This window comes from Mustela erminea, chromosome 9 (assembly GCF_009829155.1).
Source record: "Mustela erminea isolate mMusErm1 chromosome 9, mMusErm1.Pri, whole genome shotgun sequence".
Taxonomy (NCBI): Eukaryota; Metazoa; Chordata; class Mammalia; order Carnivora; family Mustelidae; genus Mustela; species Mustela erminea.
The window spans coordinates 61,402,063-61,421,622 of NC_045622.1; the positions used below are offsets into that span (position 1 = coordinate 61,402,063).

General features: G+C 46.3%; 1 protein-coding gene across 1 annotated transcript; it reads right to left on the reverse strand.

Annotated features, from left to right (window-relative positions):
• Window positions 1–7,406: 7,406 nt before the first annotated feature.
• Window positions 7,407–16,576, reverse strand: HPX (hemopexin). The gene is made up of 10 exons (XM_032357931.1): window positions 16,429–16,576; window positions 16,214–16,278; window positions 16,043–16,114; window positions 15,743–15,864; window positions 13,944–14,094; window positions 13,021–13,233; window positions 12,623–12,754; window positions 8,147–8,277; window positions 7,905–8,067; window positions 7,407–7,767 (listed from the first exon to the last, which is right to left on the reverse strand). Exons 1-10 carry the CDS (start codon window positions 16,509–16,511, stop codon window positions 7,508–7,510), a joined length of 1,392 nt encoding a protein of 463 aa, XP_032213822.1. The 5' UTR covers window positions 16,512–16,576; the 3' UTR covers window positions 7,407–7,507.
• Window positions 16,577–19,560: the final 2,984 nt, after the last annotated feature.

The following is a 19,560-nucleotide window of genomic DNA, read 5'->3' on the forward strand; positions in this document are numbered from 1 at the left end:
CACGCTGTGCAGACTACTCCCTGGATTGTGGGGTAGTACTCAGTGATCAGTGGCCAAGACGTCATCAAAGATATGAGGGGAAATGTTACCATCCAGAAACCTTCTCTTGGTTCATTCCTCTAAGGCAGAGGTTTCCATTTATTGTAAATGCTAACTGTGGAGCAACTGATTGGAGAAGCCCTCTAGGTACCTGAAACTAAAAGTGCCCAGATCTAAATTCATTATCCCATCCCTTTTATTGACCTTCTGAGAAGCTTTGCTGGGGTGTGAAAGAACCTCCCCAACACACACACACACTCACACACACCAGCCTGGATGCAGGTACGCTTTGTCCATCCCAGTGAATGGCACCACCATCTACTGGATTACCCAAGCCAGAAGCCTCAAGCTCATCCTTGACTACACTTCTGCCTAACTTGAGACGAACATAAATGTTTTAAGTTTAAATTTACTTATTATGGAAAATTTCAAATATATACAAAAGGGAACTTAACAGTATAATGAACCTTTATATACCTGTCATTCAGTTTCAGTAATTATCAACTCCTGGCCAAGAGTTTATTATGATTTGACAAACATCTATGATATAGGAACCGTGTACCAGGTCCCAACTTAAACCTAAGGATCCAAAATTGAATCAAATTTAATTGTAATCCAACCTGAGGAATATAACATCTGACCTTGGTTCTTGAAAGATAAGTAATTACCCAAAAGAGAAAAGGTGTCCTCATTCACTAATTCATTCTCTTTCAACTACTAGTTATTATGTGTGAAGCACTGTCCTTGGTACTAGGAACATATAAACAAGCAAGATTGAGTCCCCATCTTCATGAAGCTTGAAAAACAGGGGAAAGAGACATTAAGCATGTGGTTAGAAATGTGATGAGTATCTTAAAGGAGAGGTTCAGGATGCTATGAGTGGACTAAATTTGGCCTGGGAGGTTTGGGAAGGCTTGCATAAGGAAGTGGCACTTACATGAGGGGAAGGGGTGAAGGACTTGGAGGTCAGCCAGAAGAAGAGAAGATTATTCCAAGTCCAAGGAGAAGTACAAAAAGGCCAGTATGGATGTGATAATGGTGAAGTATTCTTATTAGAAGTATTCTCATCTTATTAGATGAACTGGGAAGGGTAGGCACCTACCGAATCAAAAGGACCTTGTATACTAGGCTGAGGGTTTTGGACATTATTTTAAGGGGAATGGAAAACCATCAAAGCATTTGAGGCAGGAGAGTGACATGTCCCCCCCCTTGCATTTTAGAAGATCACTTCCACTGCTAAATGGACAATAGGTAGGAGGAGAGGAAAACTGGCAGTGTGGGGACCAGTTAGGAGGCAATTGATGTAGTCTAAGTAGCAGATGATTATAGTGGTAGGAGTAGGAATAAAGAAAGTTGCACAGGTTTAATAAATGTACAGTAGGTAGAATTCACAAAAAATAGTGATCAATGATTGATTGGCTGTGGAATTATGAATAAAGAGATGACTTCCGGAGTTCTGCTGGAACAAATGAAAAAATCCAGAAATATCACCTGTTTACAAAGCAGAATACTTGTCTTTCCAACCCCATTGAATAGGGTGGCTCTAATATTCAGGAAAATCTCTTCAGATAACCAGACATATGCAGATAGTGGGTGGGGGGGAAGGAGTCTAATTAGCTAAGATATAAAAAGCAAATTTTACAGTTCACATGTAGTACAGTTTGACCCACACAGTCTTCTTAAATCCCTGATCTTTTCCTCTCTGCAGAGCTTTCTGATCAATGGGGAATCAACCTGTGTCCTTCATCTATCCTCTATTGTATCTCTTCCCACTTCTGATGTTCTCCACTACCTAGGAGCAGCCAATAGTCTATGAACTGCCTCAGATGCTCAGTGTGTGGTTCTGACCAGTTTAGGTCCCTCTGAGGCAGAGATCTTTTAAAATCATTACCTGGACCTATTTATTCCTAAACTTGAATTAGAAGCAGATCTATCCAGAGTCACTTAATAATAGTACTGGCTTTATGCTCTTTGGATTAATAGACCAACCATTTAGCATTACCAGGCAGTTGGCACCATATATGGGAGAATAGATCTTTCATCTCTATTAGCAGCAAAGACACTTAATGAAGTAAAGACAGCCTTTTCTACCACTACCTGTAAGTATTGCTTTGATAGTGCAATCTTTCTTGTAGTTGACTCAATAAACCCTCTTTCTTCTGGGTGTTATTATCATTTGAAAATCTATAAGGAGGAATGCCTGGGTGGCTCAATTGGTTAAGCATCTGCCTTTGGTTCAGGTCATGATCCCAGGGTGCTGGGATTGAGTCCCACAATGGGCCCATTGCTCAATGGGGAGCCTGCTTCTCCCTCTGCCTGCTCTGCCTGCCACTCCCCCTGCTTGTGCTCTCTTTCTCTCTGACAAATAAACAAATAAAAAAATCTATAAGGAGTAAAAGCCTTTCAAATATATGGAATGGAATTCATAAGCCACATGCTATCCCTGGCATGGTCTTGCTCAACCCCTTTCTTCAGTAGAACTATTCTAATACATTCCCAGGAAGAACATATAGGGTGAGAAAAAAGACTTAGAAAAAAGACGTAGGCCTGAATTCTAGGAGTACCAGCATTTGGGGAACCAGTAGAGGAGAAGAAGGCTAAGAAGAAAACTGAGAAGAATCAGCAGAGAGTAATGTCATGGAAGAAGTCCAAAGGAGGAGAGACTTTCAAGGAGGAAGAAGTGGTCAACAGCATCAAATGCAGCAAAGATTTCCAATAAGTTCAAAGCAAAAGAGTATCCTCTGAATCTGGCAACACTGAAGGCCTGGATCCCCATGATAAGATCTGTGTCAGCAGAAAACGAGGGCAGGAACCACAATACAGTGAATTAAACAAATGAAAATGAGGTGGAATAAGTGCCTACCTCCCTTTTAAGAAATTCGGAAGGAGGAATAGACTGTAGCTGAAGAGTGATAGGAAGTTAAAGATTCTAGTTTTGTCCTTTTTAAACATAGGCATCAACTACAAAAAGAAACCAGTAGAGAAGATGAATTAGAAAATAAAGAAAAAAAGATGATGAGAGATGGAGGGAGAGTCCAGAGACAACGAGAGGAGGTAGGATCAAGGGCTCATGGAGAACTGGACACCTTAACTTTATAGGCTGATGGGAAAGGGGAAAGGGCAAGGGTATAGGTAGGGTAATTAATAAAGTGGAGCAGGCAAGAAGTTGAGGGATTTTGTGCCTAGTGATATCAACATCGTCAAAGTCTTTAGCTGAGGAGTAGAAGTTTGAATGGAGTACAAGAAAAACCATACAAGGTAAGTATTATCCTGTCAGGGACATGTCATTGCCTCTGTTGTTAGCTGCACAGCAAACACCACCCCCCTTCTTATTGGTAAAAGCACATCAGTGTTCTTTAAAGATCCATCCCACCCCACTCTAAGTCTATGTGGTTCAGATGGGAATCACCCGGTCCCATACCCATGTCAGCAACTGAGTTCCTAACCCATAATCAGGTCAAAGTGATCAATTCAGAAATGGGCACATGATGAAATCAGATCCAGGAATTGTCCTGCCAACTGCTGGGCAAGAGTTGCTCATAGAAGGTAAACCTGGTAGACATCTTGCCACTGGGAAGGATGAGCCTGCCTGAGAACAAAGCCAACAGAAAGCAGAGCTACAGGGTAGAGAGAGACGAATGCCTGGTAACATCAATTTAACATGTATATTTACCTTGGTCTAAAGTCACATAGTCTGTAAATTTCCTTTGTACTTAACACTGATTTGAGTTGGGTTTTATTACTTGCAACTAAGAGTTATGCTGAATCTATGTGGCAGATATTGCCTGCTGGGACTCATCTCCACACCCACTCTTCTATACTCTCCCCTGGGAAGGGCTGGAAATCTGAAAACCACATTTCTCAGATGCCTTTGTCACTTTGTTCCAGTTAGGTTCCACCGTGGGAACCCTCACATGAGGGAGGGAGAGGGGAGAGGTCCTCTTGCTCTTGGCAGGCTCTCTGGCCACATCAGCAGCAGTGGCTCCTGCCTAGCGAAAGTGGAAGTGGTTCCAGTAGCTTCAGCAATACTCCAGGTGCATCAGCAGCTCGTGTAGAACTGTAGGTTCCATCTCCTTGATCTTTGGGCTCCTCTTTTCTCCCTTTTGCTCCCCTAAACCAAGATTAAAGGTAGTTTCCTGATCTCTGGGTAATTCTGCTTTCCTTTTTATGTTTCTCAGACTTCCCTTACAACTTTGTTGTTGTTGTTGTTGTTGTTAAGTAAGCTCTTTGCCCAACGTGGGGCTTGAACTCACGACCCTGAGGTCAAGAGCTGCATGCTCTACCAACTGAATCAGCCAGGCACACCGCCTCCCTTACAACTTTGTAACAAATTCTTTGCATTAAATCCTTCTCTACTTGGACTATCTGAAGTGATTTCTATATGCTTACTGAATAGTCATTGTTACAATACACATTTCTATTTTGTATACACACATACACCACTCACAAGGCTCAGAGAAGGTGTTTCTCAGATATATAGAATTAGTAAGTAGCCTAGCTGGGATTGGAATTCAGACATGTCTGATTCTAAAGTTCTCACTCTCTTCACCTAATGTTGGCTTTTGTATTTCTTTTCTTTTCCTTCTTTATGGCTTGATTAAATAGAAGTTAAAGGGGACAGAAAGAAAAGTATTATTAGGGGAGCCTGGGTGGCTCAGTGAGTTAAAGCCTCTGCCCTCAGCTCAGGTCATGATCCTGGGGTCCTTGGTTTGAGCCCTGGGGTCCTGGGATCGAGCTGCATCCAGCTCTCTGCTTAGTGGGGAGCCTGCTTCCCCCCTCCCTCTGCCTGCCTCTCTGTCTACTTGTGGTCTCTGTCTGTCAAATAAATAAATAAAATATTTTTTTTTAAAAGTATTGTTAAGAAAGTTGTTCAGGTGATTGATCTTGATGTTCAGTTTGGGTAGGAAATTCAGACAATGGAGGACTGGAAGATAATAAAAGAATTAAAATTCTCTAAAGGCAAGGAGCTGAAGTGCAGGAGGCAGAGGGATAAAGGTCTCAAGTGGGATGGGTCACAAGTGGGATGGTGGAATTTAAGATTTTTCACAGGTGGAGCAATTGCGAATAATCACTAAGGTTTGGCCATACTAATTGGATGGCTTCATCAACTGAGAGAACACAGGTGGTTGGTAGACGATGGCCATGAGAATGGTATGGCTCACTTGCAGGATGCCAAAGAAAGGGAAATTTCGCCTGCATAGAAAGAGGAAGAGAAGTGGTACAGATGTGTATGGGGGTCATGCTAAAGTTAATACTTTTGCCCATCTATTGGGACAGCTATAGGGAAAGGAGGAGGGACCCTAGGGCAGAGCCTGATGGAGGTAAAGAGATAGAGAACACTCTGTGGAGTGTGTAAAGATTATAGAGAAGCTTGTTAGCTATGGAGTGAATTACAAGAGGTGCCATGGGAAGTTTGGGAAGAGGAGGTACAATTGTGAATGGGGAAAGGACCCATGGAGCCTTTTGGAGGTGAGATTTCTCACTTTCCCTCATCCCTCTATCCAATCTATCAGCAAGTCCTATAGACTGTCTTCTAAATATTTTTGGTGCAGTTTCTTTTTTTTTTTTTTAATTTAAATCCAGTTAATTAACATATAGTGTATTATTAGTTTCAGAGGTAGAGAGTTCAGTAATTCATCCATTGTATATGACACCCAGTGCTCATTCTATCACGTGCCCTCCTTAATGCCCATCACCCAGTGACCCCATCCCCCACACTCCCCTCCCCTCCAGCAACCCTCAGTTTGTTTGTTATGGTTAAGAGTCTCTTATGGTTTGTCTCCCTCTCTGATTACATCTTCTAAATATTCTTAATCTGCCTTTTTCTCTTCATCTCCTTTGCCACCCAGTGCCCAGATCTATGTGGTTTACCACGTGGGCCACAGCGCCCACCTCAGCGGTCTCCTCATATTCACTGTGGGCTCCTTTAACCCAGCATCCTCCCTGCCATAGTCAGAATGATCTCTCTAAAATGCGAACCTCAGCATGCCACGCCCATGTTTAAAGTCTCTTAGTAAGTCTTCATTGTCCCAAAGACAGACAAAAGCTGTGCTTCTTAGCCTGACATGAGCTGACAAGCCCCTGCCTCCTTCTCCAGCCTCACCTCCCATCAGCCTCTCTTTTAGCCCTCCTAAGTAACTGTGGTTCCCAGTCCTGGCTATTTCCTCTGCTCTGGCTTTTTTTTTTTTTTTTTTTTTTGCTCATCTTGCCTCCTCTGCCTATAATGTTCCTGGCATGGTAGTACATAGTAGGTACTGAATTTATTAAAGGACGTCCATACGTTCTACTCATCTTTTAAAATTCAGATTAAGTGTTACGTGTGAGGTCTTTTCTAACCCCTCCATCCCAGGTATTGCGATTCAACTCTCCTTTGTATATAGATAGGCTCTTCCACCTTAATATCTATCTCACTTTATTTATTTATTTATTATCTCACTAACACCTTGTCTGGGGTCCCCTCTTGACTCTAATGTACAGTTGGAGATTCTTGAGGCACAGACTGTGTGATTCATTGACTGACACACTGTTCTGCTCCTAGGAGCTGCGGAGTGAATGAAAGAAGCATGAGTGGGACCTTTTCTGGGAGTTCCTTGGAGACAAGCTGGAGGCTTCCCTGTGACAGAGCAGGTTGGAAAAGAGAAGAAAGAAGAGACTTAAATTTCTTCTTTTGATAGAGAGGAGGAAGTTAACCTAAGTACCAGAGTTGCTGGATAACTGTTTAGACACTGCAAAGCGCTCTGGCATGACGCAGTAATGAGCCCAGATGTCACACATCAACTGAATAAGGCCCAGACCCAAGACTCTGGCCTTACCCCCACCTCTCAGATTGAAGGAGGGGCACCCAGCCCCATGAGAATCATTTAGACTCCATCAGGGATGAAGGGGAAAGCTCAAGACACTTCTTCAGAGTGGACCCCACAGCTCTGGTGCCTCACCCCTAACCTCTGTTTCCAGCCATAGCCAACCTCAAGCCCTGGGTGCATCCTGATCTGAGAAGCCCAGATTCATCTCCTGGGCTTCTGAGAGGGACTCCCAGCCATTGAGGCTGGTGAAGGAACCTTAGGCAGTTCTTCTGGTCCAGTGGTACCTGGTACTTAATCAGAAGCCACTCAATGGCCTGGCCTCCCAGTACAAAGCCCTGTGTGGCAGGTGGTTCTATCCACCAAATTCACATAAGGCAAGGGACCACCAGGTCAGGAGGGGTTAGCTTTAAACCAGATGAGGTCATGGTCTAGAGTGTGAGTCTACTTCTGGGAGTTTTCCCTTAGCCCTCTCCTCCCTTGCTTCCCACAGCCTCGTTTGAACTTGACAGCCTCCAAAGAGATATTACTAGCTCCTCAGTTACAAGAAAGAAATGAGACTCCTCCACAACCAGGGACCCTTGAGTCCAGCAAAGAAGCACTCTGGCTTTATTGTGAGGGAAATAGGGAGAAGGAACTGGGCCAGATTTATCCCAAGAACGCTCCTGTCAATGACCACAGCCCAGGAGGTTCTCCACTCTCTGGGGCTGAGGAAGAGTCTTGGCTGTGCTCAGTTTCTCCACATCACTGTAGCAGTACAAATCAGAGCCATGGATGAGGTATAAGCCAGGACCATGGGCAGAACATGAGCTGGGGCCGAGGGACTTTTCCATACACAGGGCCGCGTCAACCTTCTCATGGGGCCAAGGAAGCTCCATCCACGTGGCTTGAGGTCCTAACTTCAGGTCCAGCCACCACAGCTTCCGTCCTAGGAAGAAGGCAACAGACAAAACATTGCTTCAACATCATGGGACTCACACCTTACCCTTCCCCATGCCCTGAGGGGATCTATGAAATGGAGAAGTTGCAGAACAAGCCACCCTTCATTATCCAGATTCCCCTCACCTGCCATAATGTGGAGCCGAGAAGTCCCCGGACAAATAAAGGCTGCATCCACAGCTTCAAGGTTGATCCCATGAGGGCTCCCAAATTCCTTCTCCAACCTCTTTGGATAACCATCTACTAGAGTATAGCCTCCCTTTGTCAGGAAGATATATACCTGAGTGCCCTGGAAGACCAAGGAATTTATCAGCATAGAGCTGGATATTCTCCCAGTCCCCATTTCAAGCCTCTCTCCCAACACATACCTGGATTAGGTAGACTTTACTGTCCCAGGAAAAGGCTGCATCCACCGCTGAAGGACCCTGAGGCCACTGATGGACAATGGGCCAGCTGTGCCACCCATCCTTGCTAGTGTCCAGACGCCAGTAGTGGGACCCTGTCGGGTATCAGAGGTACCTCTCTAGTACTAATGGTAAAAGGCCAGGCAGTGAATAGGCAAGTAACAGGTGCAGAGATAGGTCCTGAGAAGGGGGAGAGAATACATGGAGGCCAAGAGGGAAGAGGCTGGGTGAGAGGAAATAGAGCAGGACTTGAGCAGCAAAGTTTGGCATGGTGCCCTGATTGGAGCTGGAGTCACTAGGGGCCTGACAGAAGGGCACGCATGGAGAATAGTGGCTAAGGTGCCAAGTGGGGCCAATGTCATGGGGTTTGGCAGGGGCTCCCTATGCATCTCAGACATCCATGTACAGAGATACTGTAGACAATGAGGGACAGTGACCAGAAGGTAAAAGAGAAGCCCCACAGCATGATGCCACCAAATGTTCTCACTCTGGCTGTGTTCCCTAATCCCCTGATGTGGCAGGAGAGTGAGGGAGTAGCCAGACAAGTGCCCTGATTTTCTTCTCCCCTCCTCATAAAGTTTTATTAAGGGAATTATCTAAGTTCCCATTTACCTCTCCTTCCTTAACCGCTTCACTTAACACTTGTTTCCCTTCTCCCCTGAAACCATACTTTTCAAGGTCGTCAGTGTCCTCCAACTTGCCAAATCTAATCATCAATTCTCTGTCTCCATCCTGCTCCACCTCTCAGCAGCATTTGACTGCTCACGACTCTCTTCTTGAAATATCTTTTTTTGGATCTTGGCTTCTGTGATACCAGCCTCTTCCAGTGTTCCTCCTTTTTTTTTTTTTTTTTTTTTTTTTTTTTTTTTTTTTTTTTACTACCCTTCTTTTCAGCCTGATATCTTATATTGGAATCCTCTAGTTTGGGCCTCTTCACTACCTACACTCACTCACTCTCTTGGTGATTTCACCCCGTCTAGGGCTTTAAATACCATCTACATGCTGATGACTTTGGATCTGTTCTCCTCAGCTTTCATAGACCTCTCCTTTGGGCATCAGGCTCAAACTTAACCGCCTGCCCAATATGTCTACTTGGGGCCATTAGACACCAAAACCCTACAGTGTCCAAGCTGATGTCTGCTCCCTGCCAAACACACACACACACACACACACACACACACCTACCTCATCTTTCCAATTTTAGAAAGAGGAAACCACCAGTCACCCAGTTGCCTAGTCCCAGAAAGCTAAGTCATTCTTAAGACCTCTCTTTTTCATTCCCCACTCCAACCAATATTCAGTCCATTGGTTAATGCTGTTACCTCGACCTCCAAAAGATATCAAGATGACTCCTCACCACCTCTGGTGCTATTATCCTAGTCCACACTATCATTGCCTCTAATCCAGACAACTGCAAGAACTACTAGCTGGATTCCCTGCTTACAACATTGTATCTCTAATGACTGCGTGCTCCAGGATGATCTTCAAAAAATAAGTGAGAACATATCACAGCCCTGCTCAAGACCCCCTCCTGGTTTTCTTTCACAGTTGAAAATCCTTACCAGGTATATGTAATTTGTCCTCTGCCTCCCTCTTTTCAAGCCACTCACCTGCTCCTACACTGTTCTCTAGCCACTCTGGCCTCCTTTCCTGATTCCTCAAAGTATATGCTACCTATCCTCTCTAAAATGTTTTTCCCCCAGTGCTTTATGTACCTAATGCTTTAAAAATTTTTTTTTTAATTTAAATTCAATTTAGTTAAAGTACAGTGTGTTATTAGTTTCAGGGGGAGAATTTAGTGATTTCATCAGTTGTTTACAACACCCAGTTCTCATTATCTCAAGTGCCTTCCTTAATGCCCACCACCCCGTTATCCTATCCCTCTCACCTCCTTCCCCTTGAGTAACCCTCGGTTTGTCTCCTATAGTTAAGAGTCTCTTGGCACACCTGTGTGGCTCAGTCATTGAAGTGTCTGTGCTTGGCTCAGGTCATTATCTGAGGGTCCTGAAATCAAGTCCCACATCAGGTTCCCTGCTCAGTGGGGAGCCTGCTTCTCCTTTTTGTGCTTCCCCCTGCTTGTGCTCTCTCGCTCACTCACTTTCACTCTCTCTGACAAATAAATAAAATAACTCTTTTATGGTTTGCCTCCCTCTCTGATTTTATCTTATTTACTTACCTAATGCGTTTTTATTACTGAAATATCAGCTCAAAAAGCATCTCTTCAAAGAAGGTCCCCCTCATTTTCCTCACCTCTATCTGATTATCCTGTCTTAATTTCTTCACAGCTTTTCTTTGACACCTAACATTTTTTATTTTATATTTTTAAACATCAACAATTTTAAAATCCATTTATACCACCTCCAAATGATATTTGAGGATAAGGAACATCCTGATGTTCCCATAACACTTCACAACTACCTGAAAGTAGTCTCTTGTTTCCTTTTCTTATGGTCCTTTCTCCCCTTGTCAGGCTGTGTGAGGGCACCTGTCTCATCTTCCATGCTGCCTCCTGTATCCCAGTGCTTAGACCTACATCTGGTGCCTCTCAGGTGCTCAATAAGCACTTGTTGCATAAATAGCCGATGTTCTCACGATAGCCACAAGCTCCCTTTATAGCTGTTTACCCGGCATGTCATAGTGACTACATAGCCATCTTCACCTCCTGCAGAAACTACCCTGCTTATGACCCCTATTTCGAGATGGGCTGTGGTGCTCTTTGTGCAGAGGAAATAAGTGATAAGCCCCTGATGCCTCACCAGGCAATGCACAGACTGGCCAGCAACCACTTCAGTGTGGGCTAGAATAAAAATATGGGCTGGGTCAGTCAGATTTCCTCTCTGGCAACCCAAGCAGGAAAAAAGAGAGCAGCAGAGACAGCTCCCAGCTGGACCTGAGGTTGAAAGATCATGACTAGGAGAAGGGAGAGGGCATGATGGGCCTTGTGCAAGCCAACATTGTGAAAAAGCAGAAACAATGGGTAAGGAGCTAGGGGGCAGAGAACAGAGAAAGATATGTCAGAGAGGGGAGAGGACCAGCCCTATGCTAAGTAGCTGGGTTACACTAGGTTTGTCACCTCAGCTGGGGATTTTTTTTTTTTTTTTTTAAGAGAGAGAGAGAGAAGGAAGCAGGTTCCCTGCCGAGCAGAGAGCCCGATGTGGGGCTCGATCCCAGGACCCTGGAACCATGACCTGAGCCGAAGGCAGAGGCCTTAACCCACTGAGCCACCCAGGCGCCCCTCAGCTGGGGATTTTTAACGTAACAGTGTTCTCTCATCAGCTAGGAAACGTATTTAATACTTTTGATTTAGGAGTTCAGCTGCATTCTCTCCATGGCCACATGGCCTGGAGGTTCTATGATCTCTCCATGGTTGGGTATTCTCTGTACATCTTTATGTGGTCCCTACGGCCCTGTTTCCTCAATATCTCTACCTACCTACCTCTATCTCTGTCTCCCTTTTTCTGTCTGTCCTTCCAATAGTCCCATGCTCTCACCACAGCTACATGTTGATAATTATGTGTTCTTACTATGGCATATATTCTGGGTATAAGTCTATATTTTCACTGCAGGTGTGTGTTTCTTCATGGATGAATGTTCTCACTACACCACGCATTCCTGTTGTGGGGATATACTCTCCTCACAACTGTGTCTTTTTCATAATAGCTTGGTAGTCATATCTGATCAGATTTGTCCAGGAGTTAGGAGCAAAAATGGATTTTCACTGTTCTGTGTTCTCACCACTATTTTACATTTATATCTGATCATATGTATATCTTAGGCTGAGTATTTGTTTACTCCTTCTCTTGAGCTATTCAAGGTGGATCAAGACTCATTGCTCTCTGCCTGACTAACGCCAGAACATCCCTAGGTATCCTTACATGGCTTCTACTAACTAATGCCAAAGGTCTGGAGAGAGATGTCTATCTGGTCACTAAGAGAAGAAACCTCCTTAGGCCAGCAAATCTATCTCCTAGAGGTCTAAGGGACCCAAAGTTTCTCTGCTGGTTCTCAGCAATAGGAACATCTCATCCCCAGGTAATGCTGTGCCCAGAGGCCTGAGCTAAGAACCAAGAGGCACTTGGGAAAAGATTGAGTTCCTGAGGATATGCTTAAGGGGAGCTAGAGGACCTAGCAAGACATGCAAGAGCTAAGGGAATATGAGGATTCATAGAGACAGAAAGAGGGCACAGACCTGAGAGTAGATGGTCCTGTGAGGTAGTCAGGCAGATGAAGTTAGAGGCCTGGGCAATGAGAGACAAGGATGAGCAATATGCACCAGAGGAGATGAGGGATAAAAAACTGCATGCCGAGGAGGCTAAGGTTGGGGCCCAAGGGGACAAAATAAAGCATGCAGTGATGAAAATGGAGGAAGTAATCAGAGATATATGAAAGAGACAGGAGGTATGGAGGGCAGAGATGGTGGAGTCAGGAGGCATCTCTCACCACTGAAGGCATATGTGGCGCCATGGTTGTCGGTCAGCAGTGCAGACAAGACTAGATGTGGGCTACAGTGCATATCCCCACGGCCATGATGGGTACCATTCCCATGGCCCATCCCATTCCTGTGTCCATGGCCTGGGAAGAGAAATAGGTGAGGGGGAACACAGAGGGAGGCCAGAGGTCAGAATGAAGTCCAAGGTGGCCGAGATGGCTAGGGTTAGTGGGGATGTAGACCTCTTCCATGGGAGGACAACTGGAAGTGTCCAAAATGGAGATTGGGCTAGGGCAAGGGCCAAGGTGCTATATCACAGAATTAAAGTAGGAGCTAGGGTAGGTGGGGTCTGCAAACTCAGGGAAGGTAGGTGAATTCAGGTGGATTTCAGGGGCTGGGGCTTTCTCACCTCTGCCGGGGCAGGGTATGAAGTAGTCTCGAACATCCAAAGGGTACTTTGGAAGCACCTCTCCCGTGACAGGGTGGAAGCGCAGGAATTGGTTACCCCGGAAGCAGAAGTAGCGGCTGAGCCATCGCAGGGCAGAGGAGCATTCCCTGACAGCTGGCCAGGAACGCTCCTTTTTGGTTCCCGTAGCCAAGTCCCAGAACCACGTTTGGTTACCTTTGTCCAATCAGTCAACAAACATTCAGTGAGGCCAGGCTATGCCCTCCCTTAAGCTAGCAGTGGGCCCCATGATGGGCCAGATACAGTCCTGACCCCGTGGAACTCACAGCCTAGTAGGGAAATGGTTGAAGAGAGTGATCATATAATAAACTTAAGCAGCAAAATGCATATGATTGGCTCAGCAAGTGCATTTGGAGGAGACAGGGAAAGGTTTCCAGAGAAGGTGATATTTAAACTCATACCTAAAGCAGGAATTACAGGGCAGAGATGAGGAGGAGATGGAACTCCAGAAGGAGGAAAGTCTGAAGCATGGAGCAAATGAGGTATACAAGGAACAGTGTAGAGTCTCTGGAACTTCATATTCAAGATAAAGGCATGATGAGTATCAAGGCTGGAGGGTCAGTAGGAAGTTGGCCATGGAGAATCTAGTATGTAAGACTAAAGAACATAGATTCATCCTAAGGATGATGGAGAACAGTGAAGAATTTTAGCAGAAGTACACCTGGTTATCTCATGCAGGGTGACTTCTTCTCCTTCCCCTATTTGACCTCTAGACCATAACCAGCTTCTCTATTTCCTCCCTTCCTTGGGAAGCCACATGGTGTTCCATCACCACTACCTCAGGTAGTGGTACCACTACCTGCCACTACCTCAATCACCACCAGCCCACCATTACTCCAGGCTTTCTTATTCCAGCCTGTGCTGACCTTTGAAGAAGAGGACACCCTCCTCTTGGCATTCCCCACGGTGACATTCCACAGCTGCATCCACTGGCGATGGGATTCCAGGAAACTCTTCTTGGAGCAACTTCGGATATCCTTTCTCCTTCTCAGGAGGATACACCCAGACTTTATCTCCCTGCATACAAATCACTCTATTTTTAACTGTGGACCCCACATACTGCCACCTGCATTCATACATTACATCTCTAATCTACTGCATATATACAATATCCCCCTTGTGCCCCTACAACTTTCAATTAACCTGTGGACGACTGTGTGCTGCCCCTTGCACAAATACATACTATCAGCTTGACTGCGCAAATCCCCCCCTGTTGCTATAGCACATGCACACATCTGACACTTTCATGATACACTTATCTGTAATACCATTAGTCTTGGCAAACACATCCACAAATAGTCATCCTGCAATCATCCATCCATTCATACATTCATTCGTTCACCTATCCATTTGTTTATCCATCCGTTCACTTGAGAAACAGTTGCTGAATGACTACCATATGCCAGATATTGTGAAAGGCGCTGGGGATAAAGGGATGACAGGACAGGCTCTGCCTTCAAGGAGTCCACTGTACAAAAGCAGAAAGGTTCTTACAATCCTAGCCATGCAACCACCAAAGTAGAAACAGGTGAAGTGCATGGGGAATATAGAGGGAGTGCTTAAGCCTACCCAGAGAATTCCTGGAAGGCTTCACAGAGGAGGAAGCATTGGGGCCAAGAGTTGAAAACGGAGTAGGAATTCAGTGTGACAATTGTATAAAGGGTGTCACCAGCAGAGGGGGCAGCAGGCGCAGAGCATGCTCAGAGAATTATATGTAGTCTCATGGAGCTGGCACACAGTGATTGTGGTGGGGGAGGAGATAAGCCTGAAAAGATAACCAAAGGCCAGATCTCGAGACCCAAGTGTACCTGACTTGCAGGAACTGGCAGAGGGTGGTGCCACTTAATGAAATAGAGGGCACAGCAGAAAGGGTGAGTTTGTAAGAAAGATACTAAGCTTGATTTGGGGATACTGAATTTGAGGTACCCATAGAACTTCTAAGCCAAAGATATCTGCCAGGAAATTAGAAAGAGATATCTGGATCTCTGGGAGGAGCCAGATCTGGTGTCCACAACATAGAGAGTCCTCAGAGCCATGACAGTAGTTGAGATCACTCAGGGAGGGTGTTTTAAAGGGCTGGGACAGATCTCCAAGGAACATTCAGGGACTTGCTGAGGATGGGAAGCTGGAAAACAGCAAGAAAGAGGCAGGAGGGAACCTAAAGCTGGGAGTGAGGGCTGCCGCAAGCACATGGCACCTTGTACAAATTAGGAGAAGGTGCCCCTCCTCCAAGCAGACACAGTCAGGGCCAGGCCATGGGACTTGGTGAGCACAGCAGACTAGATTTCATCCTCCCCTGACCCCTTGGCTAGGTGCCATTGTTATGAACGGCCTGACCACCATATGAAGAGTACAGGAGGCAGAGTCAGAGACCAAGGGAAGACATTACCAGGAAGGGAAGGATGGCCAACAGCATGAGGAGCAGCAGAGAGGTCTGGACAGAGATTGGGCCTGAAGAAGAGCCACTAGCTGCTATGGCGCCAGGCCCACATGCACGTATACTCTCTTAGCTTGAGCTTTTTCAGGGAAGGAAGGCATAGGGGAAGGAAACCAGGAACCCACTGTAAGGGGTCCATCTAGGGCCCCCTGAGAGTCTCTAGAGGGAGGGTCTCTAGTGTCCATTCCAGCACTTCCTGGCCCAGCCCTGACCTTACCCCAGCAGTACCTTGATCAGGAAGACACTGTTGTGACCACGGCGGAATGCAGCATCCACAGGGTTGGTGAAATTCTTCCACCTCTCTGAAATTAACTCCCGGACCCAGTTTTTACTGTTCCACATAAACTCCCCTGAAAAACACACACTTATTGAGGGACCCAGAACAAAGTTTTGGCCTCCTGTGATAGTTACCAAGAAGCTATGGGTGATGCCCTCAGATAACTTCCAAGATCTCCCACAGGCAGATACACCCTCAGAGAATGGGACCAAGTCTGAAGTCCCAAATGCCCCAATCCCAGTCCCTCCTACCTTTAAAAAACTGCATGGCCCCGTGTTCATCCAGGGTGGTAGCATCAAAGCTTGAGCCATCCAAGCAGAGTTCTGGGGTGGGGGTGGGGAGGTGCAAGGAAAAGACCAGTCAGGTAATAACGTTGCAGAGACACAACTGGACAGACAGACTCCAGGGAGGCAGGGCCTTACCAGTCACACCTGGGTTCCCTCTGGTCCCACTCCCACCTTCAGTCCTGTTCCCTGGAGTACCGTCCCTAGAGAGAAGACAGTTGTCTGGATCCACTGGGCCCAATTCCTCTCCCTTCGTTCTTCACCCCTGTCTTCACAGTTGCCCTGGCCTAAAAACTGGCTCTAACCCAGTCTAGCCCAGTCCCCAGTCCTTCCCCAGCTCAAGCTTTACTCACGGAGGAAGAGGGTGGGCAACAGCCAGAGACCAGCATAGGCCCACCAATCCCAGTGCAATGGGTGTTCCCAGTGCCCGAGCCATGCTGAGGCACTAAAGACAGCTCTGGGTTCCAGCTCAGCTCCCTATATAGAGATGGTGGCAGCACCACCCCCACCATGGCCTGCTGATCCTCCAAGTCCCATCTCTCACAACTATGCCAATATTAGCTGATTACATCAGTGCAAATAAGGTCAGGGTCTTCTGGACAGAAATCTGAGTCCAAGACTAACTTTTCCCGGCAAAAGGCCCCATCCCCCTTCAATGACTTTCGAGCAGTAACTAGCCCGTGCCGTTGATACCCGGCTGTGACTCTCATCACCTTGGTGATGGGTCCAGGTGCCCATAAGGTTAAGGAAGGACGTAGAATGATTGATGATCACCTTGCTGTGGTTGGACCTCTACAATGGGGGGGGGGGGGGTAGGAAAGAAGTAGAGGAAACTACCATTTTTGTGTACTAAGTATCAAGCCATGTTCTAAGACAGATAAAGACACAGATACTTATATCTATTTAACAAACACACTTAGAAATACTCTTTTTACAAACTTCATCAAGTGTCTTTTGGAGCATTCCCAAACCCCTTCAGCTTTGCCCTTGATGGGTCAATAATATTTCACTGTCGCCATATGTACAAGTCCCACCCCTCTTTTCCCCCTCCCCCACTGGCAAAGTGCTTAGAAAAATCACCTGGGAGGGAAGGACTGAATGGGCCAGAAAGAGGTGTCTCTCTCTTGCAGATTGCATTTTAATAATTAGTCTTTCCTGGGAATTTCCACCTTAAGGGAAAAGGGCTTTATTTACCCATCACAGAATAAACAGAACTCTAACTGGTGTTTCACAATATTTACTGCTGAGCCTTGCCTAAATGCTATCTTCTGAATGAAGCCTTTCTTGACCACCTTATCGAGCCATTTCAGACGCTCACACATTTCTTTTGTGTCATTTATTAAAACGTGAAATTTCATCAATTTATTTGTTGCTTTTTTTCCTTTGTTTTGCCCGTCTTACTTACCATTACATTCTCCCCACCTAAAATACTACCTGGTGCATAATAGGTGCTCAATAATGGATTTTGCCTACTAACTAGTGTTGCTAATGTTGCAACTGAATTCCTAACAATTCCTTCTGGGAATTCCTTCTTTGCTTCTGGGGTGAGGGGAATATCGGGAATTGGTGGTGTGTTAATAACGGGAAGCATACTGTAATCCAGGGGTCACAAGTCCCCTTGTCACTGCCCTTTACCTGGTCTTGCTTCTCTCTCCAGTGTCCCATCCCTACATGCCTCTCTTCCTCCAGCGCTAGAATCTTACCTGCTATCTCTAGTAACTGCTATCTTCAGTACTCCTAGGGGCCACTCCCAAAGCCTGCCTCATCCCCATCTGAGACTTGGCTGCTGAATCAGAAGACAAATATGGGCAGTCAGCTATGGGCCAGGATGAGGTTTCAGGACCCCTGTTCCCCAGTCTAGCTCCAAAGGGCCCTGATCCCTCTCAGATGGCTCCATGCCCCTGACATTCCCCTATATAACCTTAGGAAAGGTCTCAAATTCTCCTTCTACTCTGCAAAGTTTCCTCTCAACAGGAAAACAGAGATCTGTGGGACCTCTGGAACATGTCACTAGGCCTCTGCCATCAGGCCCAATGTTCTCGTTTGACTTACAAATGAAAATGTGCTTTTTTTTGCCTTTTTTTTTTTTTTTTTTTTTTTGAGAGAGAAAGAGAGGCAGAGGGGGCCAGGGAAATCCACAGTGAGGGTCTTCAGTAGTCATATTATCAGAACATGGCATGGTCCTGTGGGCCCAAGGGAGGACAGGCCCAAGAGTCCTGTTCTGGCCTAGCAGGACTCTGAGCACATATACGGGATGACAATTTTCAGTTTAGCTTCTTTTTCCCCACACAGCACTGGTTCCCTTCACAGCACCCCTGGATCTACCTATCCTGGAAGAGTGATTTGTAAAACTTTTCCACTACTGTTTCCTAATTCTTTTCTACCCTAATGGGGCTTAGATAGCATTAGAGGAGACTTCCCCTTCCCTCTCTGCTTCCCAACCTCCCCATCATGCCCTCCCCCAGCCCCTGCCCATCTCCCCCGCCCCACCTCCACAGGGACTAGACAGGCCGAGTCTTCTGCATGGCAGACAGTTCTGCTGAAGCTCAAGTTCTGAGCAGGAGCTAAGAGGCAGGGGACTGTGTCCATTCGGGAACCCAGGCTGTGGATGTGTTGGCCATTCTGATGTCAGTCACAGGGCACAAGGCAACTCTTCTCAGGGGACCCAAATAGGGCTGGCTTTGCTTCCCTGTTCCCTTGAGGTGGCCATTTCTGCTTCTCCAGAGTTCCATCCAGCCCTCTGGTCTGGGCTGAGAAAGCGCTTGTCCACGCTTGGTCCTGAGCGCCCCCTGGAGGCCACATGGTTCAGTGCGCATCCACCCTTAAATCAGAGGCCAGAGCTGTTTCTCTTCCCTGAACCGGGTTTTAGCCTTCTTGCTCCTCTCAGCCCGACTATGGGGGCTTAGTAGTACCCCTTCCTCTGCAAACTTCTGCTGCCCAGAGCAGGTTTGGGGACCTCCGTCTTTTGCTTGATATCCTGGGGAGTTCAAGCCCAGAAAAAGCCAACTACCCCTTTTCCTTGTGGTCTTCTCAATCCTATCCAGCAACTTTCTGGCTTCCCCCAAAGGGCATCTGAATGTGGACTTGCAAATGTCTTCATGGGCAGAGCTTCCTCTTGCATTGCCACAGGCTACATTTAAACTGGACACTGACCCATTGTCCCTTGGAATGACTGTGTCCACCCTGCCCCACCCCTGGTCTGAGTTCTCTGATCTCAGTCATTTCTCAGAACTCAGTCATTTCTCCTAGGGCCCACTAAGTGCTGCCTGTGCTGGGCCTGCAGCCTGTGGCTGTGTACTCCCAGAGCAGAGCCTGGATTCCTTTTCCGTGACTTAGAAGCCATGAGATAAAGCTGCACGCACCAGAAAGTGTTAGCTGCTCCCAACTGACTCCTCCAGCTATGCATTTTTGTCCTTGTTCTGCCTATAATGGACCTCCCTGCTTATTCCATTCTTGCTTCTCTATGAATAAACACACGAATAATT